At 37.6% G+C, this 27652-nt stretch overlaps 1 protein-coding gene across 4 annotated transcripts in view; it reads left to right on the top strand.

Moving 5' to 3' along the window:
* The window catches only part of LOC145984114 (uncharacterized), a 677559-nt gene that overhangs the window by 178148 nt on the left and 471759 nt on the right, over positions 1–27652 (top strand). For 3 of the 4 annotated variants that reach the window (XM_083117546.1, XM_083117548.1, XM_083117544.1), the window contains exons 6-7: positions 12728–12837; positions 25833–25982. In XM_083117546.1, coding sequence (XP_082973672.1) covers positions 12728–12837; positions 25833–25982 — 260 coding nt within the window. The remainder of the gene's footprint in view (positions 1–12727; positions 12838–25832; positions 25983–27652) is intronic. The other variant, XM_083117547.1, reaches the window with a different exon arrangement.

The raw sequence follows: 27652 nt of genomic DNA, 5'->3' as shown, positions 1-27652 counted from the left end.
AACCCAATCATATGCTTCCTTACAATCAATGAATAGCTGATGGACATTTTGATTATGTTCCCACTTTTCTCAAGTGTTTGTCTGATGTGAAAAATTTGATCTATAGTTGATCTGTTACGTTTAAATCCACACCTCTAATTTCATTAGCATATGGGGTTAGTCTTGTTAAAAGAATGTTAGATAATATTTTATGTGATATTCAGAAGGAGAGAAATTCCACGGTAATTATCACCTTTTTTAAACACAGGAACAATGATTCATTCTTTCCAGTTGAGCAATTTCTTCTTTCTTCCATATTAAACTACTAATTAATTTATGAATTTGGCATATTAATGAATTCCCACCATATTTAATTAACTCAGCTTGTATTAAATCAATGCTAGCTGCTTTTTTATTCTTTAGCCTTTCAATAGCATCTTTCAGTCAAGTTATGTTCTAAAACTAAAGGTTCTGCTGTGTCTACTTCATTTACTTCTGAATTATCTAAGACATGGACATTTAGAAGTCATTAAAGTAGTTCCTCCATCTATGTAAAATATCGCTTGGATCAGCCTAAAATTCACCATTTTTATATTTTATCAAGTTTACTCAATGCTGTCAATCCTTTCTAAATAAATCTCTGATATTTTTTTTTTACTGTTTGTTTCAATTTCGTTAATTTTGATTTTCATATAATCTCTTTTTTCACCACTAAACGTTCGGTTATGTTCTTGCTTCATTATTTTATAATTGTTTAAATTAAATAATTAATTAAATATAGATCTACAAGGATAAAAATAAATCAGATAAGTTAGTTAACCACTTAAGTTTAGCCTCATTTCTTATTACTATTAGATTACAATATTCATGACCAAACCACGGCTTATTTTTTCTTGGTTTATGGTATCCTAAACTTTCTCTAGCTGGTGATTCTATTGCATTGCGTATATGATCCAAATTCTCATACACGCCTGTTTCATTTATATTTTCATCATATATATTTTCATCATCATTTAAATCCTGTAAAATATGCAATCTATTTGACATTTTCATTTGGTAATCTTTCTTAATTCTTTCATCAGCAAATTTTCCTGTATTAAATTTTAGAACTTTTAGATTTTGTTGCTTGATTTACCACTGAGAGTCTTTCTCTTAATGGGGTCTCCCCCATGGCGCAGTGGTAGCGTCATTGCCTTGTAATCAAGGGGACCCGGGTTCGATACCCGATGGAGGCACGAGTTGTTCGGATCCCACTTTAAACTGTAGGTTCAGTCACGATTAGCCATACTGTGCATAAAGTGGACTTAAAACACCAACTCAAAACAAACTCTTTCTCTTAAAATAGAAATTACTAAATAATGGTCACTGGCACAATTAGCATTTCTATGTGAACGAACGTTAATTATACTAAAATGCCTTATTTTATCAATTGGAATATGATCTATGTGATTATGAGATCTACAATTTTGTAAAGATCGGATTGATCTTTAATAGTGTTTGTGTTATATTAATTAATTGCTGGCCAGCTACAAGGTGAAAGGGTTAAGTAATATGTTTTATATGTATATTTTATATGTGTGATTGCATGTATGTATATGTACTTATTGGATTGTGCTTAGTTACCCAGTTGGGGGAGCTGTAGTTTGAAAAATGCCTTTGCCGTGGAAAATTCCAGTTCTTCGGGGTGAACTTTCACGGTCTTCCGCCTTGGCTACAAAAGCGGCGATTTTGCGTAAACAAAATTCCAGATTTACGACGACGAGGAACCTTCGTTCTGAGAGCAACAGCTATTCATTGGATAGCCCTTGTCACTCATTTTCTTCGACAGCTTAGTCCACTTGTGGTGGCTAGACTGATGATGAAGAAATAAATGTAGCAACCCCACCTTTTTTTCTCAAACCCAAGTTCCCATTAGAAGAGTTTTTACCTGTACAGCTATTCCGAATCACATAATAATTCCTAGCGGGCTATAATAAGCATGCAGCATAAGGAAACGTACTGCAATGCTTCCTACTAGTTTTGCTAGAATGAAGCGTTGGAGATCGGAATATCGTTAAGTCGAGGGTAAGCCCGCAGAGCTAGTTTCGTTAACTCTGCTGTAAAATAAGTGCCAATGGTGGAAGTCATAGGTGCGCATTTGTTGTTTTAGAGTTTTATGGTTGACTCTTAGTAATGCACCTTATAACGATTGAATTTTGCTTAAGCCAATCAGGTACCATAAAGTAATAATATAATGTAATAAATTAATTTCGTCGTAGTAAGCAATGGCAATTAAACTTCAGTAAAGACCCGAGAGATACGCTGTTCACCGCTGCTAACGCAGTATTTCACGTTCTAAGAGGTCAAACAGCGGATTTAAACGACAAAAATTGAAATTTTGAACCACTGAACGAATTTGAATAAAATTTTAAACAGCCCTTTATCACATCATAATCGTCGAGATTCCCAAAGCACAACTTCATAGGAGACGAATCAACCGAGAAAAACAAGGATAAAGAATAGGGGCAATAGACGAAAGGTACGGACCGCCTATAGAGTTCGGACAGGAGAGCGGACGATACACAATGGGTTCTGCGACTGGATAACATCTTCAGAGGTGGCAGTGAGAAAGGGTCAAGGAACTCCAACAGAACAGGCGATCATAGAAGGGCTGGAATACATAGTTTCAGTAAGATTTAACACGGCCTGAACTAGGAGGCTAGACCAACGATCATTTTGAATCCAAGATAAATAGCAGTTTTCAGCCGTGAGAAGACACAGATTATCATTCGATACTCATCTACGGTTAAAAGGAAGCGTATTTTCCAAGAATACCGTTTCGTGTTTGTTTATTGTGTTTCACCGGGAATGTATCAAGTCGAAATGGAGTAGAGAAGAAGAAGGGGCCCGTGGGGGCCTTTCCCCCTTACCATAAGAACGACGCTTATACCTGCGACAGATGCCTGCACATTTGTGTGAAGCCGTAACAGCAAGAAGCTTATTCATCACGCCGCCAGCAGTTCGAAAGACGCCGACAAGTAACCTGTAATCGCCCAGGATGGATATGCCGACTAGATCTGGCAAAGGTAAGCGACAGTGTGTCCCGAAAGGCCCAAGAGTGATGTGCTTGAAATGAAGAAACTTCGTTCACCCGCCAATTAATATCTCCCGCTGAACTCGCCGAGATACGTTCGTTATCATCCGTTAATTAACATTGCTTATTGTGACAATTAGTATCTTACTCGTGATGACGATTATTACTTTACTCATAACACCAATTTCAGTATAAAAAATCATATTTGCATAAAATAACTTTCCAGATTTGTCCCGCACTATCAATCGCTAATGTAAACAGAATAATTGTGCTAAATCTTGAATTATAAGAGTATAAGGTAATGGTATAATAAGTAATGTGCATTTATGGTTTCATAGAGGAGTAGTGTCAAATTTCGTTCATGCATAACCTACAACATGATTACAAGTTGTGTAAAAAAACGCGAATGCATTAGATATAACCGGTACTGCATTAATTACTTAAATCACAAAGTCAAAGTTGTATTTCTTATTATGTTCGAAATTCCGAAGCATGAGTGAGAGTGTGAATGAATGAATGCAAGGGGCATTGATGTAATTGTTTTTCATGTTTGTTTTCAACTATCAATTATATTGTATTAATTAAATTAATCCTGTTGTTAGTATTTACAACAGTAGTCAGTAGTCTACCCTTACTACTATACTTTATAATGGTGCAAGATAATGGGAACCCACAACAAGGTAGTTTTGAGAAAAACGCGAATGAATGTTTTAGAAATTCATTAATTTCGCAAATATAAGTTGAAGCTCTTGAAACTCTACTTACTGATAAAATGAACTTTCAAGAACCATATACCCTATACTCCAAACATGAGACTCCATAAATTACGTTAAAAAGAAACAAAATTGATGTACATGTTTGTGGGAAAACATGGACGTGGCGTAACATTATATTGCAGCTAACTGATGGTTACCATGCTTTTGCTACAAAATTTATCAAAGAAATATGTATGGTGATATGAATAATGCAAAAGGAAGTATTTTTTTTATTTGAAAAGCGAAGTACAAACCAATATTACTAATGCTTTATCTTAGCATGTGAGGATGATTGTCAGTTTCTATAATCTTAAGCCATCAGGATTGATGATATTAATACAAAATGAGCACAAATTGAGACAGTCTAGTGATGTATAAAAAACCCTCTTTTATAATGATTAATATCTACAGTCAGTCTGCATCTTTAATTTGTGCATCAAAATGCAGATTGCTGTAGAAACAATAATACACTGGAGGCACGTACAACAGCAGATACTGTAAGTCCTCTTACTTCTTTACAGAATTTGGAACCTGAGAACTGTATTTACGTGCAAGTTTAGTGAGGTCGATCTTGGGTCTAGGTTCACGTTTGCCAAGGGGAATGTCATGCCATGTTTCAATATCACTGTAGGTGTTTTTAAATTTTACAGTCAAGGGATCATCCTTTGCAAACTGAAATGAACCAGCATCACGAAATTTTAGCTCCACACCATCAGTATCAACTTTTCGTTTTGTGAAGTTCGAGGACAGTTCACTGATATGGAAGAAATCTTCTTGTGACATCTTCTTTACTATAAAAGGCCTTTTCCTTGCAGCTGTGGCAATGATATTTATCCAATCATCAGGTGAATATATGAACTGGTGTCGTGACTGAGCCTTTTCTATAAGGGCTTGATCTGAATCACATGGAAGACGGGTATGAAAACGAAAATGTAGTAAATATTGTTAAGAATGTAGGTCAGGCTTTGGATGTAAAACTTGAAGACAATATGATTGATTGTTGTCATAGATTGAAATCATCAAACCAAAATGTACCTGGTATAATAATTAAATTTGTAAAGAGGGACGTCAGAGATGAAGTTCTTCGTAGACGTAAAGTAAAAAGGACGTTACACTGTAGGGACCTCGGTCTGAATCAGGGGGGGGCTGTATATATTAATTGTAATTTAACACCGCTAAGGAGGAGTGTATTCAATGAGGCTAGAAAACTTAAAAATGAAAGAAATTATGCTTTTCTTTGGATTGACTGGGCAGGCAATATAAAACTTAGAAAGGCAGCTAATGACTCTCGGGTACATATACTTAAGTCAGTGCATGATGTTCGTGCTCTTGTTTAGAATCATACAAATTTGTCATTTTATTATTAAAATGTTTGTGGCTTAAATACTAAACTAACGGATATGTATTTGAGTGTGTTAGCGAACAATTATGACATAATTGCCATAACTGAAACTTGGCTTACGGCTAATGTAACGGACTCTGAATTTAGCGATAATAATAGGTATGTAATTTTTCGTCAGGATAGAATGGATAAAAGGGGTGAAGGTGCTTTAATAGCTGTAAAAAGTAATTATTATGTAAGAAACATAGATGTTAATATTGAAAATATTGAGATTGTATGCATTAAGATTGGGCTTGAAATTTACTCTTTAATTGTAATTTGTGTATACTTCCCGCCAAAGTCAAATGTAATAGCTTATCAAACATTTTATGCATTTGTAGAAGATATGTTTAATATATGTAGCTGTAAAATTATAATAATTGGAGACTTCAATATTCCGTCTATTATTGGGTCGACTCATGATTTGACACAGGGGAATCAAATTGAAATGGAATTGCATCATTTTGTGTCTCTGACTGGTCTTGTTAGCATAAATAATATTAAAAATATCAATAATAGAACGCTTGATCTAGTATTAACGAACGTAGATAATTTGCCGGAAGTTCGAATGTGTACGGATCCTCTTGTGAAGATTGATAGGCATCATCCACCGTTAGAATTACATGTCAACACTGGTAATGCAAAAAGTAATATTAAAAACAGAACTACTAACATTCTTAATTTTCGGAAGGCGGACTTTTATAATATGTAAGACATTAAGGAAGTGAACTGGGATGAATTAGGTAACTTTGATGATCCAGATAAAGCTGTATCGTATTTTTACAAAATATTAAATGAAGTCATCACGAGACGAGTACCTAAAAAGAAACATAAGAAACGGTCTTATCCATGCTGGTTCACTCAAGAAATTATAAATGTGTTAAAGTCAAAAGAAAATTATAGGAAGAGAAAGAAACATTCAGCTAATAATCTATTAAGATTTAAAGAGCTTCGTAAAGAATCAAAGAAGCTGATTAATGCTGCATATAGAGCATATATTAGTAACTCGGAAGAAGCTATTGAAACTAATCCGAAGTGCTTTTGGGATTTTATTAACAATAAGAAGAAAGGGAATACTCGAATGAATACAATGACATATAAAGGTACGGTTCTTGATTCTAATCAGTCTATCGCAGACTCGTTTGCTGAATATTTTAGTAGTGTCTATGAAAAAGAGGATACAGAGCTGTTGGATATTGGTAATTTAACCATTGATGTGAGTCACTGTTTAGTTGTAATGGAGATCAAGGAGGATGAATGTAAACAGTCTATTCGGAAATTAAAATGAAGTAAATCTTGTGGGCCAGATGGAATACCCTCCTATGTATTTAAAGGTTGTGGTGAGTGGTTATGTTATCCTTTATATAAAATTTATAATCTGATTTTAAAATCGGGTAAGTTTCCTACTTTATGGAAGATAAGTAAAGTTTGTCCCATATTAAAATCTTGTAACCCTAGTGACATCACAAATTATAGACCGATTTCATTAATATCTGTACCTGCTAAAATATTCGAACAAATACTCTACAATAAAATATTTTTCCAAGTCAAACCCTATTTATCTTCTTGTCAACATGGATTTATACCGAGAAGTTCTACTGTAACTAATCTCGTTACCTTTACTCAATATATCGCTGAGGCAGTTAATCAAAATCAAACAGTAGATGTAATTTACACTGACTTTGCAAAAGCGTTTGATAAGCTAAATCACCGCATCCTTTTACAAAAATTGGAACAGTTCGGTTTCTCGGATGATTTAGTTGCTTTTTTTCAGTCTTACATATTGAATAGAGAGCAGTATGTTCTTTATAATGCTTGTTCACCGAGAACATATATTAGTCATTCGGGTGTTCCACAGGGATCCAATCTTGGTCCCTTATTGTTCTTATTATATATTAATAACTTACCTTCTGTTGTTAATTACTCAAAGTGTCTCCTATACGCAGATGATTTAAAACTCTACAAGAATATTGTAAAATTTAAGGATCTTACAGAATTACAGTCCGATTTGAGTGAATGCAATCAATGGTGTATAAGAAATAAGCTCTATTTTTAATGTTGCTAAATGCTATTCCATGACATTTACAAGAATTTCATCTCCATTTTTATTTAATTATACTATTGGTAATGTGGGTCTTCAGAGAGTCAATATAATTAAAGATTTAGGAATAATTCTGGATTCTAAACTCACTTACAAGAACCATGTTGATAAACTAGTACTTAATGGTTTCAGAACTCTGGGATTTATATTTAGAAACACAAAGGAAATGCAGTGTATTAAAGATTTAACAGTTGTGTATAATGCTCTGGTGAGGAGTAAATTGGAATACGCTAATGTAATCTGGAGTCCTTACTTTCAATTATATATTAATAAACTCGAACGAATCCAGAATAATTTTTTAAGATATCTGTTCTTTAAAAAATATAAAAAATCGTCTTATGTGTTAAGAATACCTTATAATATGCTACTAACTGAGTTTGAATTTTCCTCTTTGAAAACTAGATCTGATGTTGCAAAGCATATTTTATTATATAAAGTTGTTAATGGTCTAACCGAAACAGATGAAGTTTTGCAAAGATTAAACTTCTGTACTAAACCTCAATCATTAAGATTGGTCAACCGTTCATATACACTTTTCCCAAAAATTTGGTCCATCAGAATTCTGTGGTCATTAGTATGTGTAGACTACATAATAGTATTGTTAAGGATGAAATTGATGTAGATTTTGCATTCCCTTACGCAAAGTACATATCAGTAATAAAGAGCTACTATTCAAGACAAAGTTAAGATGTAACGATAAATGGTATTTAATTTTCTTATTTTTATGTTGTGTATTGTATGTATTGAATTGCACTTAACGTTATGGATTTGTATATTATCTTTTATGTTTATATGTTCGATAATCTGAAAAATATCAAAATGAGAGTTGGGTGTTTATCTCTTTTGTTTAGTGCGGGTTTTAAAATGGAGTTTCGTTATACTGCTTGAAGTCTGAAGCTTCAGCTTCATGTATATTGGTACTATAGTATTATTCTAGTTTTATAATTTTTCTTTTGTTGTATTAGTTGTATTATGTTTGTCGGTGAGTATATTGTATTGTATTTTGTATTGTATTTTTTATATTTTTATTTTCTTTTTCTTTTTTTTGTGTTGCATAATGTGAGTATTGTTGTAATATCCCATTGTAATTGGAGCATTTCTCTGTTATGGGATTGCTCATAAATAAATAAATAAATAAATGTCCAGCTGGAGGCATAATGTGAGTAACAGTCTCATAAAACCCACATGGCACAAATGCACTAAGAAGATACAACATGGTGCGGTTTTTGTTTTGCCCTGCACAGTTATCAGTATACAAAAACAAGTTTTTCCCCTTTTTTGGATATGACTTGACAAAGCATAGTAAGCACGATGCAATTTCATCTGAACCTATTTTAGCTATATTTTCAGACCATACATACATGAATCCTTGACCAGAAGCATAGTCATGGATGGTAAGATTGTACGTCCAAAGCTTCCTTCTGTAAAACGCAACATTGGTAGACAACTTTGGGGTTGGAAGGGCTTGTTGTAAATCAAGAGCTAAAACTTCGACATCATCTGGATGAGCCCTTGCTTCTTCTGTGTGCCTCTGCATTGACTTTGCAACACTATCAGCTTTTAGCAGATGTACCTTTTGAGTTTCTTCTAACTTCGTTTTCACTTCTGTGTTCTCTTCACCTTCAAGTTTGATTATAAGTTCGTCACAAAAATTGCAAATGTCAATAGCTGGTTCTTTGAATCCCATGTTATAATTGCTGCAAAATACTCGTCGATACTTGTCAGCTGACACTGGAATTCGAGACCGTTCTTCACACGCTCCAATATACAGTTCATACATTTTAATTACATTTAGCTCTGAACCTAAATATTTCCTCCCTTTTTCATTCCTTCGTCTTGAATAATGAGACTGGTATGTCGGAAATGATTCTATATGCTTCTTAACAAATGCAATATCTTCGTCAGAAATGTTGTTCACTCTTGTTCCATGTGTTCCTCGTTTATCTTGAGGGGGTGTGGTTTCTTCATTCAGTTTCAACTTCTTCTGGAGATTTTCCACTCTTCCCTGATGCTGTTGTAATCCTAAAATAGTTGGGAAAGCTGTTTTACATACAATTACAGGTTCTCCGGAAGATCCTTTGAGTGAATACGTTACTGACCTCTGTCTTCTAGATTTTGTCTTCTGTACATAGTGTATCTTTACTGGAATCAATTTCATACAAGAGCAGATGTATGAATTTTGGAGATTAAAGTTTCCCGGTTTCCAAAACTCTGCAAACAACTTTTCTCTTTGATGGGCAGTCAATTCTTTGAAACACTTTCTAGAACACAAACAGTCTTCTCCTTGAATGACCGCTTTGACTATTTTCTTCGAAAACGATATGTACTCTCATCCACTGTTGCACAAAAGTTTTCGTTTGTTCCTCTCCCACTGGTTGCGTTTACATTTTCTTTGGCGTTTCGTTTCCTATGCGACTTCCCCTGTGGATTAATCTGGAGACCTGATGGACCAGCAACTGCATCTTCTGAGACCATGGGCACGATCTGCAATGAACAAACCGAAAAAAAGTCGCAGTAAATCGGGAGCAAGACAATGGTATTCAACACAACAATAGTATCTTGGTGTAATATAATGGTATGCCACAAAACTACTTGAATGTCTATATAATAAACCCGATAATACATATACTTTCTTCGTCATCTGTGGAACTCCCACTGTTTGATGGTTTGTATGATGATTCACTATCTTCCAAATCACATTCTTCTTCCGGAAATTCACTTTCTAATTACTCCGATAGACGCACACCCTTCACTGAATTGGCGGTTATCTTGCCTTGTGGGTTACCACTATCTTGCTACGAAAAAGTGATGATGGCATAAATTAGTACACGCTAGAAAATGTAGATGGCAGTGTCGATTGCGAACTCTGACAATGCAGGACGAAAGGTAGGGTCATGTAAGTTTGCAAAACAACCATAACTCATTTTTTGTTAATTTGTGGGTTTCCATTATCTTGCACCGAGGGGCAGAAATCTCTTGAGCTCCCACCGCTGAGCACTTACCTTGGCGAAGATGTAAATAATCACATATAATAAATGTTTTGTTATCAATTTAAAGTACCCCCGGAGCGTGACAACCTGTGAAAGCAACTTGTAATATGTAAATAGAAACGATATGAAAGAAACCCCATGCAATCCTCCAGATATATTGCTTTGATTTAAAGATAAACCCCCTGAGCAAAGGAGCTGCCAATTACCCGTAGTAATACTGTAATCTGTACTTGTAAACGAACTAGGGACACATATAAATTTTATGCATGACCCCCTCCCTATACCGAAATTCAGGCGTTACTGTAATCTGCTCTCGAGACAATCAAGGAGAGGTGTGGAAGGATAGAGATTGCTTTGGGTCAGCACCTTATTTACCTGTTTGCAATACCACTCATTCAGGTAGGTTGCTTAACTTCTGACATGACATTCCTTAGATACCTATGAGTGAAACGGCTGGTGATCGGGTTTATGAACTCCATGTCTGATAAAGTTTCTCAGTTTTATGGGGATGTTACGATTGTAAGGAAGGGAAGTAATCTAGGGCCGGAATAAAGAAGGGAAACGGGGGCACAACACAAACTGGAGAAGACCAGGTATAATTATGGATATCTTCATTTTTAAAAGTGGTACTTTTTATAATTAAATTCTTTGAGGTTGCAAAATTAATTAATCTTATTCCATTATCATTACTTAATTCAAGACTTTCTTTACCAATAGTGGATTTACTGTACATTACAGTCACCCAACAGAATTTTTATATGCTGGGAAAATTTATGAACGACCTGTTCTAACTCTACAAGAAAATCATCATAAGTATTATAATCTTCACATTCTATTAGTGTATGTATGTTTATTAAAATAATTTTACACCAACTACCTTGTAAAACTGCATATGGCATCCTATCATTAATAAGTTCTACTGTTTTAAGAACCGAGAAAATTCTATTATTTATGAAGAAGCCTGTTCGAAAATTTTGATTTTCAGTACCACCATAGAAAAAAAGTATAATTGTTAGTTTTACAATTACCTTATCCTGGCCACCTTAAATGTATACTGAAATGCCCTAGGTCGTAAAGGCTCAAAACATTCTAGGCGACTAATTTAATATCATTATTCTTACTGTACATCCTACCCTTAGTCCAGGGACCTTGCAAAGTAGTCCATGCCCGGAGATCCGAATGGGAGACTATTTTACCTCCCGAATATTTTACCTTGGGAACACCCATGGCCTCATGTTGCTGTTTCTTGACATTACTTTTAACAGTGCAGAGTTGTCAGCTCTACGCCTAACCGCCAAAATAGCCTAGGCATATGGAGGACCACCAAGTAGTCCACCAACCCTACCCCACCTCTGCCAGTTGTGGGACGCTCATAGAGCCATGACAAGACAGGTCTATAAATCCCAACAGAGTAAAATTTTGACCAATTCACTGTGTTGGTTGACTAACTGCAAAATCACATGCGAATTTTAGAATTGCACTTCGTTAAATGACCTTTATTGTTTATTAAGAAAATTGTATTCCTCTAATGTCGTATTTGAGGCCTCCCCGATATCGCAGTGGTAGCGTCGTCGCCTTGTAATCAAGGGGTCCCGGGTTCGATACCCGGTGGAGGCACAAGTGGTTCGGATCCCACTTTAAACTGTATGTCCAGTCCCAATTAGCCTTACTGAGCATAAAGTGGACTTAAAAAACCAAATCAACCAACCAAATCTAATGTCGTATTTATTTTGCAAGAAAATTAAACTCTTTTAAACATTCGATTTTCATCATTTATGTTATTATTTTATAACTTGAATATTTAAATCACTAGCTTCATCTGAAGAATTTGAGTTTTTGTCTGAAGTCCACTTTAGACTAATCGGGACTGGACCTACAGTTTAAAGTGGGATCCAAACCACTAAGTGCCTCCACAGGGTATCAAACCCGGGACCCCTTGATTACATGGTGACAACGTTACCACTACGCCATCATGGAGGCTTTCATCTCAAGAAAGACGATTAATTTTGAAATAATAAACGGGAAAACTATTTTATACCAGTTTTCACCTGCCTTTCTACACTGACAGAGGGAAATAGAAACAAAGCAACGTAGGCAGTTCTCACGAATAGAAAGAGCTAATGCCGTTATTAAAACGAATCGTCTGGAGATAAGCTTCTCACAAGAATTAAAGTTTATCCAGTAAACGCCCACGCAGCAACATAAATAAATGTGTTTTCAGAGGTTACGTCATTGTAAGCCTGCATTAATTCACTTTGTAGGCTGCATTAGCGCGAAGAGAGATCGTAGATGTGTTGCATGAGTAATGTAATTGCCCCCTTCCAATATTTTCTCGCCTCCACAATCACTTTCGTCTGAGCTACACTTAGAACAGATTCAAGCAAAAATTAACTTTCCAAAAATATATTCTTTCCATGCCATAATTTACCTATTCTGTGTGGTTTCCAGGTGCCAGACAAACAACCCCTGTGCTCACAAGTGTCTTGACACGGGAGTGGCTATTGAATGTGCTTGCCACCCAGGCTATCAATTGGATGTTGATGAAAGAAACTGTGTTGGTAAGTACTCAATTCTGTATTTTACTCATGAGTTCAGAGTTCGATAGAATTTTGAATGACACTGGAAAAAAAAAAATTAAAAATTATAATAATGTTGATCAATTTGTTCAAGCTAAGATTGATTGATTAATTTAGTTTATTTTACTTCGCGTTTTGTGCCTCTTGGCTAATTTGCGAAGATGGGGATGAGTGATGAAATGATGAAATTGATGAAGGGACATTCACAAACAACCAAGCCCGACCGGGATTCGAACCCGGGACCCTTGGCGTTGCAGCGCGATGTGCTAACCACTCGGCCACAGGGTCGGGCTGTTCAAGCTAAGAGCTAAGTACAATATATTGTGCTCTAGAAATTCATTAAATGGCAGATCTTTTTAATACAACATAAATTGAAGACTAAAATTGGTAAACTCTGTAAGTGCCAAAATAATTCAAACACCGTTTTCCACGTTAAACTGTGAAATGTGCCATGCTTTATAATGTGGTAAACGTGAAAAGTGGCTGGTAGCCCTCTAAGTAGTTCAAAGGGTGTGTAAAGAGGTCACTAGTGTGCACGTTCTTACGGGCTGATGTGCGGAACGATGCGATTTCCCAACACTTTCGCTTTGGGCACTTACAACGTTTACCACTTTCAGTCCTCAATTGTTGTAGTGAGTAAAAATAAAGTAGAAAGTGTTACACGTTTCTGAACATACATGCACTGATTCTTGAAATTATAACTAGAGAAGGTAGATCTACTTTTATCTTGTTGACATTTACGATATTTTGTAATATTTGGATCATTTTATAAAATGAAGAGAATAGTTGAACTACTGTCAATGGTCATTCATGAAGAAAAAATATGTGTGTTTTTAATACAAATTTTTGACAAAACATATTTTTTTCTGAAAATCAATCAGCACACAAATATCCAGGAGACATCTAAAGGTCTTTTCTACTGTTACGGCGGCCGATCCTAATGCTGGCGAAGAAAGTGGGGAGCGGGGAAGCGACCAATCTAGCACGATAAGAAACGCAGCAGACAGTAGATCGAGGTTCACGTAGTAGTTCATTCCCTCGACGTCGCGACTCTCGGCGCCACTGCTGTTGTCCGGTTGGTCTGCGGTGAAATCCCCATTCCACACTTCCCTTACTACCGTGCGTCCATTTCGATCTGCAGCCGAGAGATCGGGAGAAACGTGGCGGGCGGCGCTGACGGAGATGCCGACATTTGCGGCCTGTAATGCCCGCATATTTTTATGGACATATGCAGACATTTATATAAATATTGCAAAACTAGCACTAACCTGTGTTATAAGAGTTGTTCAAAGTGATGTCCACCTACATTCACACATTCCTGGCATCGTTTGATGATGAAATTTTGATTCACACGCAAAAGTTCTTCTTCCGTAATTCTTCCTAGTTCTGCCCTTATATTGTCTTTTAGTTCGTCGATGCTATGAGGGTTATTTCGGTAGACTCTATTTTTCAAGGTTCCCCACAAATAATAGTCACATACGGTAAGATCTGGCGAACGTGAAGGCCATAAACCTCTTGAAATTATTCTGTCATCAAACACCTCCCTTATAGCGTCCAAAGAATCAGCGGCGGTATGGGCTGTGGCCGAATCTTGTTGAAAATACCCATATTGTCTCTCATTATCTGATAACAACTGAAAAAACGGCGCGAGTATTTGTGTGCGGTACCTCTCTGAATTTATTGTGTCTTCAAAAATATAGGCCCTATTATTCTTTTGGCACTTACAGCACACCACACACCAATTTTTGCATCGTGTAACGGAACTTCGTGTATTATTCGGGGATTTTCAGTGCTCCAGTATCTATTGTTCTGTGAACAAACATGACCTTGCAAGTGAAACCATGCCTCATCCGAAAAAAATATTAACTGTGGATCAACAATACCATCTACAATATTCTGCAAAACCCAATTACAGAAATTTACTCTACTTACGTTGTCAGGGGGCCGTAATTCTTGCACTATAGGAACTCTGTACGGTTTTAATTTTAGTAGCTTAGTGGCTGTATGTGCTGATGATTTTGACAGGCCCATCTCCTGTGAAACACGGCGTAGAGGTTTGTTTGGAGAACGTTCTAACGCTGCACCAATTTCATCGAGTTTTGCTTCGGTTAGAATTCGTCGTTTTTGCTTAGGTGTTTTAAAATGTAACGATCCAGTTTCTCGTAATTTAAGGACAAGACGTCTAACCGTATCTCTATGTGGAGGTGAAACGCCTGGGAATTTCTGTACAAATTGCCTACACACGTCTCGACACGAGTCTGTTTTCACGTAAGTGTCATACATAAAAATTCTTTGTTCTAACGTGAACCTTGCGGCTGGCATTCCAATCGTCTGACTGACACAACACACATACACACTGCAATAACACAAACAAGTAACGGCAAGTAACCAAGAATAACACTCTTACGCACAGTACGAAATTAACACGCTCTTGGTTTACATCTGCCTGCCACTATATTCACAGCTCTGTAGTCGCGAAGGAACAAAAAACTTGAGCTAGGAGATTTCGGATTGCAAGGAAGCTCACGAACACCATTAGCTTTTAACGGTTCGTCTGCAGCGTAATCTTGATACAGTGTTGCACATTCAAAACCTCCAAACGATCCCCATCGACACAAAACTCTTTCAAGGATATAAACTTAAGCAGGACGTTACTGGTCAAAACTATGATTAAAATGTTTTACAGAGTATTATCTGTGGCTCTTAATATAATTTCTAAAGCGTATTTATTTGTGTATATAAGGGTGGAACTTGGAAGAATTACAGAAGAGCTTTTGCGTGTTATAACACAGGTTAGTGCTCGTTTCGCAAGATGTCCACAAAAATAAGCGGGCATTACAGGCCTCAAATGTCGGCATCTCCGTCAGCGCCGCCCGCCACGTTTCTCCCGATCTCTCGGCTGCAGATCGAAATGGACGCACTGTAGAACTATGACTGGCCGACGTAAGTGTGGAAAAACCTATAATGGATCCAAAGGATATGCAGGAATATCCAGAAGACACCCATTGTATATGGCCGCCTAGGGAACCAGGGTTGTTAAAGTTCCAGGAACTTTAAATAAATTCAATTCCGGTCCGGGAGAGAAAATCAGCAAGCGTAAAAGGTTCTGGACCGTAAAGAACCTCTTTATCTGTAAAATATTTAAATTCGGTGCAGGAACATTTTTTCAGGCTGAATTTAAATTCGGTCCAGGAACCTTTTTTCCGGATCTATTTAAATATGGTCCAGGAACCTTTTTCCAATGAAACAATACGCAACTTGTACCGAATTTAAATTGTGTGAGAGAAAAAAAGGTTCCAGTCCTGCAGCGGAATACGATAGAACCCATTAGAATTTATGTGTTCCTGGACCTTTAACAACCCTGCTGGGAATATCCCTGGATGTTAGTTTTTGACATTCTGTGGATTGATTTTTGTATATTTTTGGACATTCTGTGGTTCCTTTTTGGATATGTTTTGGACCTCAGTGCAACTTGGTTCACGTGAACGGGACGTTATCTCGATGTTTTTTACTTGATTGTGGATAAACGTATTCATTCTGGACTAAAATTGGACATAATGTGGACATGCGTCAGACAATGGGCAGCAAGACTCTTCTGGTCGGGTGATGCTTGAGAGTTATGCTTTAATAGTACATTATAGAGTTTGGATCCTAACATACTTAGTTGAATGAATATTTCCACGGATATAAAAATATTTATGTCAGTTTTTTAATAAGTCGATATGATACCGTATATCCCGATGATATCCAAGACTGGAGATCCTCTGGATCTCTAGGAGATCCCATGGACGTCCAATGAATATCAAAGAGGGGAGATCCTCTGGATATCCCATTGATGTGCTAGATAGGAGATCCTCTGGATCTCCGAAACGGGAGATCCCATGGACTTTCAATGAATATCCATACTAGCCATGGATCTGATCTGGACATTGTGGATATCCTATGGATATCTCCTGAAGATTTCTGCTTTATGACATTACATTTGTAGAAGTCGATGTACAATAAAGTTTATATTCATGGAAAAATACATAACCATATGACTTGTGCCGGTCAAAATACAATAGTAATTACTCACTATTATTAAAACTGCTGTGTATTGACTGTGTTGTAATCAAATATATGACAGATTTAAAGTACCATTATTTTAAATGACAAGATGACCCAAGTGAAATAGATTATTTTTAGTGCTCCAAGTGAAGGGGGAAGTTGAAGGGGGAAGTGGGGCGACGGTATCCCTCCCGCTAGAAAGAATTACACAAAACATCCCCCAAGCTGCCATTAAGTTTCCATGTTTAAACGCCGGTGCATCTCCCCAGTTAACCACAACTCTCAAGCAAACATCCTTCTCTCAACCTTACAACTTCGAATACGGGTTAATTTAATGAATGTAATGCGTGCGAAACAAAAAAATATCGTGTTTTATTTGTGCAATTGATGTTTAGGTTGTTTCTAGATTCATGGTGTAGACATGTTTCTTCAGAGATATGCTTCAGATCAATTAAATTTTATCTAGTATAAGAAGCAAAGAAATATCTAGGAATATCCTCCGTTCTTACCAGTATTTCTCTGCTGCTGCTCTTCATTATGGTCAATTTTGAAATGTGTTCTGATAGTCTTTGTGATCACCTAAAACTGTTCTTTCCTGAAAGCCCAAATCAGCTATTTTCTTCATAATGGAAGGACAGTATCACCCTCTTTCGCCTTACTTTCTGTTTTGTTGGCCATTTAGTGGCCCCCTCTCTCACTCCCTACTTTCCTTTGCTCTACTCACAATCTTATTTCACTCTCTCTGTTACACTCTGTTCCTTTTCAATGTTTCTCTTGCTTCTATCTCTCCATATAACTATCACAACACTCTTTGTTTCTTCAGATTTCCTCCCTATCTTTCTCTCCTATCTTTATATTTCTCTCTCTCATTGTTCACTTGTTCCATCTTCTCTATTTCTTCATTTTTCCATAACCCTATTCTTCTAGCTGTTTTCTTTCTCTTCTTATTTTTCCCTTTCTATTACCCCCGTGACTCCTTTCTCTCTAATTCTCTAGCTTGTCTCTGTCTCTCTTTGTCTCTCTGTTTCTCAAGATATTCTCTCTATATTTATTTATTTATTTATTTCTATCCTTGTCTTCTTTTTCTTCTCTATTTCATGTTTCTGTGTATTCTTATGCAAATCTACATCGATACATCTAAAGCTGAGCTGGTAAGTTGTGAAGAAACTGTCAAATTAAACGTTATGGCCAATAGTGTGCTAGGAATGTCAATCCCTTTTGAGCTATTTAGTACTATGATATATTTCTACATAATACGGTATCTTTACGGTATTTTTATGAAGGGTAATAGGGGAAATGTGACTTCATCAAACCCTCCTGCCACACCACTAGAAATAAAACATATATTCGTAGTATACTTAAATTGTAAGGTAGCTCAGTTGTATGATAATCATGTGTTTATTATAACTTTGAAATGTCATCAAGAACACAGCGCTTAGCGCACATAGCAACATGCATTTGTTTCTTTTTTTTATGTACGCACGCCAGTAAGACGTTGCGTCAGTCAGGCGAGAGCTCGCGAACAGTGTGGCTGCTCGGATGTTTCTCAAAAGCAGCTCAGGTGTGCATTGCGATATATACCACAATATTTGTTATACAGAGTGTCCGAAAAGTCACGCAACCCGGTGTTTACGACCTTATAACGGAATAGCGAAACGGAATGAGAAGAAACGCTTTCTGCCAAGAGAATGCCCTGTATATTGGGAAAATTTAGAGAGACAAACATATGTAAGAACATGCATGTTTTAATAACTAATAAGCAAAGTGTTGCAAAAGGCGGATTTTTTTTCTTTTTGAAAATCGTGTGTATTGATGCACAGAACTCACTGAGGTAAATTATTGCAACATTTCACAATACCAACGAACAATTTGGATGACCATCTATTGAATTTGACAGAAAAGAACTTTGACGAAGTTTCAAATACATTGCACAAGGGAATAAATGTGCTGTTCCAAAAATCGATGTTTTCACAATATTACGAGAGACACTAGCAACACTGTTGCTGTCACGTGTCACTAACAGAACACATCCGGTGTGTTTCACCTCAGGCTATCACACTAAGGCACTTTTAACGACAAAGGAGAAAGTTGGTTATTCTACGCATGGTATACAGCGTATGAGTTAAATGTCACAATTATTTTGGAGTAATTTTTTTAATTCATTTTTCTTACATATTTTACATATTGGAATTTTGAGGACATTTCTGTCGAATCAGTTCTTCCTTTCCAGTTTGTTACCATTTTAGGATTTACAGTGCTCGAATTGAAAATTCCTAGCTGCGAATTTGCTTGTTCGAGTTTAGGGATAGAAGAAAGGATCCTTACATGGATCATCTTGAAGACAATGCAGTAGGTGGAGGAGGATGCTTATGCAAGTTATCTTTGCTGGGGGTGGGGGTTACTTCATGATTTTTTTCTTAGCTGGGTGATAGCATCCCCATGCATCCCTTTCCCCATACACTTCTAGCTAAATTTTGATGTAACTCGTTTTTATGTAGATGTACTGGTTAATTTTCAATTGGAGTCGAAACTCGGGTATCTACGAGGGTGGTTCAGCATGCTCCGCCCCTGACCCATTTCCAGTGATAGTAGAGACCTGTAATTTTATATGTAACATTGTTCATTCTTTAGACTAATATCCACAAAGTTTCAAGAATTTACAACAATTTATCTTTTTGATACAAGTTGATGATCAGTAAGAAGTGTAGCCACATGTGAAAAAATGGAAAAATCTGAGGTCCGAGCAATGATAAAATATTTACTCAAGAAAAATGTAACACCGAAAGACAGCCATGCAGATATGGTGGGAACTCTTGGAGACTCTAGCCCCTCATATGACCTAGTGAAGAGATGGTGCCGTGAATTTAAATGTGGTCGGCATACCTGTGAAAATGAGCATGGTGGTGGCCCATCTGCAACGGTGACCACACCAGAAATGATTACAAAAGTGTATGACATGATTTTGGCAGACCGGCGAGTGACTGTCCGCCATATAGCAGATACATGTGGCATCTCAACTGGCAGTGAGCATTCAATTATTCGTAATCATTTGTTAATGAAAAAGATCTCTGCACGTTGGGTCCCGAGAATGCCGACGGTCGACCAAAAGAGGACACGTTGTGTGACAAGTCAGAACCTGTTACGGACAATAAAGGCTGACAAGCCAAAGTTTCTGAAGAGATTTGTTACAATGCATGAAACGTGGGTTCACCACTTCGATCCCGAAAGTAAACGCCGAAGCATGCAATGGAAACACCCCCATCCTCCACCCCCAAAGAAATTCTAGATTCAACCATCAAAGGACAAAGTGATGGCATCTGTGTTCTGGGATGCAGAAGGAATTCTTTTGATAGATTATCTCCAACAGGGAAAGACAATCACAGGTGTTTATTTTGCAACCCTAATTGAAGAATTACGTACTGCCATCAAGAAGAAACGCCGCGGAATTTTGGCCCGTGGTGTGTTGTTCCATTGTGACAATGCTCCCGCCCACACCTACCAAGTTGCGGTGGCTGCAATTCATGCAGAAGGGTTCGAAATTGTCCCTCATGCCCCTTATTCTCCAGATCTGGCCTCCAGTGACTTCCACCTGTTCCCGAACATGAAGAAACACCTTCGTGGAAAATATTTTGCCAGTGATTCCGAGGTTATGGATGTTGTGAATGCTTGGTTGCAGGACCAACCACAATAATTTTTTTCTGCTGGGATTGAAGCACTGGAAGGACGATTGGAAAAGTGTGTTAATGTTGCAGGGGACTATGTTGAAAAGTGACAGTGATTTGGTTTTCCTACGAGGGTTCCTTCTATGTCAGGGGCGGAGCATGTTGAACCACCCTCGTATAATTTTTAATCCGACAGTAGTGTTTAACAATGGGAAGAAATCAACTTGCAAAGAGAACACATATACGTATCAATCAAAATTTCATCAAAAGATGACTAGAATGTGTGAATGCAGTTGGCCACCACTTTGAATAACTCTTATAACACATTTTAGTACTCCTTATGCATAGGCGTGCGCACGGGGGGGGCAAGGGGGGCAATTTCCCCCCATAATCATGGACGTCCGGAGATTTTTCCACGGAGGGACAAGCAAGGTATTATTCCATGGAGCATATTACCCCGATCATGGGAGTATTTAAGGGGGGGGCTCAACGGGTCGAAATCCCCCTTAGGTTCAGTAAAATTACCAGATTATCTGTTCTATCCGCTATGCGCAGAGACTTGTTCGTAAAAATTTCTTCAGACTTATTTTGTTCTCATAAATTACAAGCGTATAGAACGGGTTACGGATGAGAGAGAAATTAATTCCACACACCAGATGAGACTGGAAAGTAAATTTCTGCAATTTCCTGATAGTTTCGGAATTTCTCTGGAAAATACTCAGAAAACTCCGGACATTTCACAAATTCTATAATGCCACATGCAATTTCTGCCCGAAGCAGCTGCTTGTGAACTTATAGCGCCAACATTATAATTTTCATTAGAAGTTCCCGATATGGTTTGTTACCATACAAGATTTAAGTATTCCTCAGGTTCTAATTTTTTGAAAATTTGAAATTTCCCAACTGTCGAAAGTCAATAAACCATTTTTTAAACTTTAGATCGGAATTAAAAACTTGTCCCTGTTGGAGATTATAACTGCATCTGGGTTAGCTTCAGCTATTAGTACTTCTACTCTCTCTGGGTTGAGTGGGTGTGGATTTAGAAAAAAAAATAGTTGGTGAAAAATATGATGGTGCTGATGCAATAGATTGATAATTTCAGAGAAGTGTCCAAAAGCAATTTTTGTACATTTTAACCCTGGCTATTGCCCATTACTGTGTAATTTCTGTGATATTGAGACTGTCAAATCAGTTATATTTTTTCCCCTTCGAGTCTTCTCAAGGGAGCAGCTCCCAGTGGTTAGCACATCGTGGGTCCCGGGTTCGAAACCCGAAATGGGCATGGGCATTTGTGGGTGTCCATTCATGAATTTTATCATGTCATCACTCATCCCGATCTTCGGAAATTAGCCAAAACTGGCACAAAAAAGCGAAGTAAAATAATGCAAATAAATCAATCAATCTACTCAAAGTAATTTGGTTGTAAAAATGCAGTGCAAGATAGCTAGGGAAGTACTGTAAGGTTCTCAAGTTGTTTGACACAAGATGGACAGAAAAGTATCAACACTCAGTAGGGTGACTTGTGAAATCGTATACACTAATAGTAGAAACTTTACTGTTGTCCATTTTTGGACCATTTTGTAATAGAAATGAACCCAAGTTTCTCTGAACACAGTCAACACATTGAAAAATTGCAACAACTTATTAAAATATGAAATGCCTATTCCTCATTCATTGGAACAGTGTGTCAAAATGTTGGATGGCCTGGTTGATATTTTTTTACATTTTCAAATCTGAATGAAAAATGTGGCAAACAGTAATTGAAAAGACATGTCAAGGGTCTGCATCGTAGGCAGTAGAAAATTGTGACAAATTCTTGTACTCAAATATGCACAAATTGTTGATGATCTTGGCTACATTGCCAGTTTCTTCTTCAACACCCGAGAGGATGTGTTTAACATTAAGGAGGTTGAAATAATGTCCTCGCGATTCAACGAGAGATCCTTGTACTAATGGACCCTGCACTGTGTACAGGGTGGCTCAATAAGTCACTTAACACCCCCAGTACAACGCCACTGCGGCATGGAACGTAAAAATGGCGATGACCAATCGTTATCAGGCCAAGGGGGAACCACATTGACGTCACCCGCATGGTCGGCAGCCATCTTGATGTTCGCCATCTTGAATTCAACTTCAGAAATTTAAATGGGAAGGGGGTCGTGCGACATTCCAAAATGGGCTAGAATTTCACCAGGAAAACAACTGTGACATTTGTTTTCACCTAACTTTAATTGTTGCAGAGTTAACAATACCACAAAGTTATGGCTCAATAAGTCACTTAACACCCCCAGTACAACGCCACTGCGGCATGGAACGTAAAAATGGCGATGACCAATCGTTATCAGGCCAAGGGGGAACCACATTGACGTCACCCGCATGGTCGGCAGCCATCTTGATGTCCGCCATCTTGAATTCAACTTCAGAAATTTAAATGGGAAGGGGGTCGTGCGACATATCAAAATGGGTTAGAATTTCACCAGGAAAACAACTGTGACATTTGTTTTCACCTAACTTTAATTGTTGCAGAGTTAACAATACCACAAATTTATGGCTCAATAAGTCACTTAACACTTCAGTACAACGCCACTGCGGCATGGAACGTGAAAATGGCGATGACCAATCGTTATCAGGCCAAGGGGGAACCACATTGACGTCACCCGCATGGTCGGCAGCCATCTTGATGTCCGCCATCTTGAATTCAACTTCAGAAATTTAAATGGGAAGGGGGTCGTGCGACATATCAAAATGGGCTAGAATTTCACCAGGAAAACAACTGTGACATTTGTTTTCACCTAACTTTAATTGTTGCAGAGTTAACAATACCACAAATTTATGGCTCAATAAGTCACTTAACACTTCAGTACAACGCCACTGCGGCATGGAACGTGAAAATGGCGATGACCAATCGTTATCAGGCCAAGGTGGAACCACATTGACGTCACCCGCATGGTCGGCAGCCATCTTGATGTCCGCCATCTTGAATTCAACTTCAGAAATTTAAATGGGAAGGGGGTCGTGCGACATATCAAAATGGGCTAGAATTTCACCAGGTATCTGTATTTAAATGCGTGGACGTAATTTTAAAATGCTCATTTTACAAAATAATCTAACTCTACATTGAACCACTCCCTCTCCATAATACAAGAGTTAACGAAGGAGGTACAGACGGTACATCTTTGACTTCACGATGGCGCCGCTGTCTGCTAGCAGTGCTGAATTTCAGTTACAATTCTCTTCAATTGTATAGTAACCTGCTTACCTACTATAAGGAGTCAGTGTTTCGGTGCCTATGTGTTCAGTCCGAAGTTTTCAAATAAAGTTCCCGCACAATGTATGATGTAAATGACAATTATGTTGTATATACATACAACTTGATCGGGTCCAGTCACCCCCGCTCGCTAACAAGCTACCGGTCAGTAGTGTCCCGGATTTTCACTTATGAAATATAGAAACCCTACTTGAACCAAAAGTTGAACCCCCCCCTCCCTTACGTGAGCTATATATACGCCCATAGTGTTACCCCCTCAAAAAACACCACTTGGATTTGAAATTATCGCATTAATGTAATTTACTATGACTGAAATCAAATTATACGTGTGAAATGTATACTTTTAGTTGACATTCGATTTCTAAGGGGGAGGTGTGCGCCCCCTTCTTTCCAGACGTCCATGTCCCTACATTATTATAGTCATTTCACCTAGAAATTTAGTGTAGAGGAATCTTATCGCCGGTATTTTCAAGCCGATTAAAATTCAAAGCAACTACGGGAAAGCGGATGCAGTGGCACAACCACAGGGGAGTTATGGACATTGCCCCTCCTCAACCTTGGATGCAAAACAATTATAAGGGGCAAACATTGAGGTAAAAGAAAGCAAGACTAGTAGAATCTAAGAGTAGCAGGACCAAAGGATACTCAAGATGGAATAAGTTTTCACGTCTTTCTTGCATAATTTTTCCAGAAGGTCAAAAGCACCTACAGGGGGGCACAAAGGGGCAATTGCACCTCTCGATATAAAATGTTATTCAAATAAAATAAATTTCGTAAAATTTTCTTGCTCTCTTCGCTTGCAATGTCTGCTTTTTTTACAGTTTTGTGTAGTTCAGAGCTAGAGGGCAGCGGGAGGTGGGTCTGGCGTCAAACGATCTAAATTTAAAAAATTGTAAAAGAGAATGCCATGGTGACCTGTGAATTGTTTGTGCCATATGAAATCAATATTGTTTTCAGATTGCAAAAATTTGGATCTAAAAATTTACTTGTTCGCTTCGCTCGCATTTTTTTCCTTTCTGTAATGCGTTGTAAATTGCCAGACAGAGAGAAGTTATAACTACTAAGTACTTCAGACTCTTGCTGCTAACACAGTTTCATCTTAAATGCATGAACACAATTGTTTGGAGGAAAAGGAGCGCGGCACATTTCAGAGACAACTTATTTATTCGTTATGGTGCCTGTATGTTGTTGCATTATACATACTATATGTATGTATGTATGTATGTATGTATGTATGTATGTATGCATATGCATGTCCCAACAATCCAATGAAACTAAAACAGTGAGATAAAATGAGTTTTTTTCTTTCCCAACTGAACTTTCATCAAGGCTTTTGCCCCCCATAATCAGAGGGTCTGCACACACCTATGTCCTTATGCAATATAAATATAATTGTCTGCATGCTAAAGATATGTGCGTAAAAATGAGCGAGACGTTACGGGACGAAAATGCGCCTTTCCTCGTCTTTCCGCAGTCACGCGCTATCTCGACTCCGAGCCAAACTGAACGCACTGTATAAACATCAACTCATTTTTTAACAAAATAAATTATAAAGAAAAATATTTGAAGCCACGGTGGTCCAGTCAGTATCTTAGTAACTTCACTAATGTTGGTATTTTTTTCTGACCTTGTTCCTGCATGAAGTGAGTCTAATAAATGAATACCTGGAGTAACATTGGGGATCAAAGATTGCAAGAACGTGGGTGGTGCTGATCACGTTACTTTTACAATGGCTGAAATCCTGAATAGTGCTCTCTCTACCTCCAAATCACCTCGATGTGCTTTCACGACACAGACCTTTTAACTCAAGCATCTAGTTCACATTTTATATTACAATTTGTATTACTTTGACAAAATATTCATCAATTGAGAAGTAAGCATTTAAATAAGTTTGATTCAAATTAGACCATAGAGATACAATTAGAAATTATAACGTTGAATTATATGTGTGTTGACAGTCGTATACAGTTACGAAAATGGAAATTATTTGTTTTCTCCAGATATAAATGAATGCTTGCTACAGATACATTCTTGTGACCCAATTACACAAATATGTAAAAATGAAGAAGGAAGTTACTCATGTCTTAATACCGATGGGTCATCAGTAAAGCCAAACATTACTGCACTGAACACTCTACATCTACAACCAGGTAAGTTTCACATAATAATTTACAAATTTAATATTTTATATCAATAATTAAATAATAGTATATTTCACTGAAGGAGTTATATTCCAATTTTATAAACATTCAAAAAATACACATATATGCACATAACTGCAATTTGATTAGGTTGGTTGATTTGGTGATTTATGTCCACTTTATACACAGTAAGGCTAATTGGGACTCGACCTACAGTTTAAAGTGGGATCCAGATCTATGTGCCTCCACCGGGTATCGAACCCGGGACCCCTTGAATGCAATGCGACGAAGCTACTATCACTGCGCATCGTCGTGTTGGCTCATTTATACTCTGTCTCGGGAATCGCTGGGGCGAACGAACGAAAACAAGTCTCTGTGCAAGTAGTGATTCGATACGACTCGACCCATGAACATGTGAGAGGGAAAGGGATTTCGTGGAGGGGGAAAACGACTGCAGATACCAGCTTTCTCCCCTTCTCTACTTTATGCGCGGCCTTGCTCGAGAGATTCCCGGGATAGAGTGTAGTTAGGCTAAACAAGTGACGTGATGGACGCGGAGTTGGAGCAGAGAGTTAACATTAATTTTGTGTCAAGCTAGAGAAAACCCCTACGGGAACACAGAAAATGATGCCGCAAGCCTATGGTCACCAGCATCACCCAGAGGCCGTGTGTTTGAATGGCACAAGAAGTCAAAGACGATCCACCATCAGGTCGATCTTCAACAGCACATACCGCTTAAAATGTGGAAAGTGTGAGGAACTTACTTCGAGAAGACTGTAGTGTTACTGTTTACATGATATCAGATGTACTGAAATTGAATAGGGATTACTTATGGCATAGGAGGATCCAATTTCTTTCTGGGAGGGGCACAACATGCGCTCTAAGCATGCACGTAACGTGCGTGTGTGCTCGCTCGTACTGTTAGTGTGTGTACAGAATGTCGCCGATAAACTTTCACAGGGCGTAGCGAACATGAAAACAAACAACTTTTCTTTATGACGTTTTGCTCATTTTAGGCCTCCCCGATGACGTAATGGTAACGCTGTAGCCTTGTAATCAAAGGGTCCCACGTTAGGTCCAGTCTCGATTAGCCTGTCTGAGCATGAAGTGGATTTAAAAGGAGCTTTGAATTTGACAAACATTTTTTTTTTGTTTTACTCATTTTGATGCTACAATCCTTGAAAAACCGTATTTTCTATCCTATATGTATGCAACCATTTGACAAAAATTCACAGTTGAGACTGACATTTATTATTTCTGTTGGAAAGTGATAAAATTTGTAATACGATGCAGATAGACTAGGCATCCTATGGAGTGTAAATATTCCTTGCAAAACTCACGAATTATTTATTTTGTGCAAACCAATCTTGCAACGACTGTAGCACACTGTCGCTTTTCGAATCTTATTCGACAGTCATAATAAGTATCAGTAACAACCACGAAGCTCTCCTCAGGTTGCTTACATTCAGAATAAAAAAGGTATTTTTTCAATGCCTCGTAGCATGGAAAGGTATCCTAAATGAGCAAAGCGTTACCGGCGCCACCCTGTGTATTTATGTTCAAGACAATGACAAGTAAGAAATAGATGCAGCAAATTAAATTCCAAATTACAGAATCTTTTAAATTATATTCGACTTATTTTCATATCACACTGTGTATCTTCAAGAAAATACATTGTC

The sequence above is a fragment of the Lepisma saccharinum genome, chromosome 2 (assembly GCF_977018435.1).
Source record: "Lepisma saccharinum chromosome 2, izLepSacc3.1, whole genome shotgun sequence".
Taxonomy (NCBI): domain Eukaryota; kingdom Metazoa; phylum Arthropoda; class Insecta; order Zygentoma; family Lepismatidae; genus Lepisma; species Lepisma saccharinum.
Note: the sequence above shows the minus strand (reverse complement) of the source record. Positions and strands in the feature narration are given on the sequence as shown.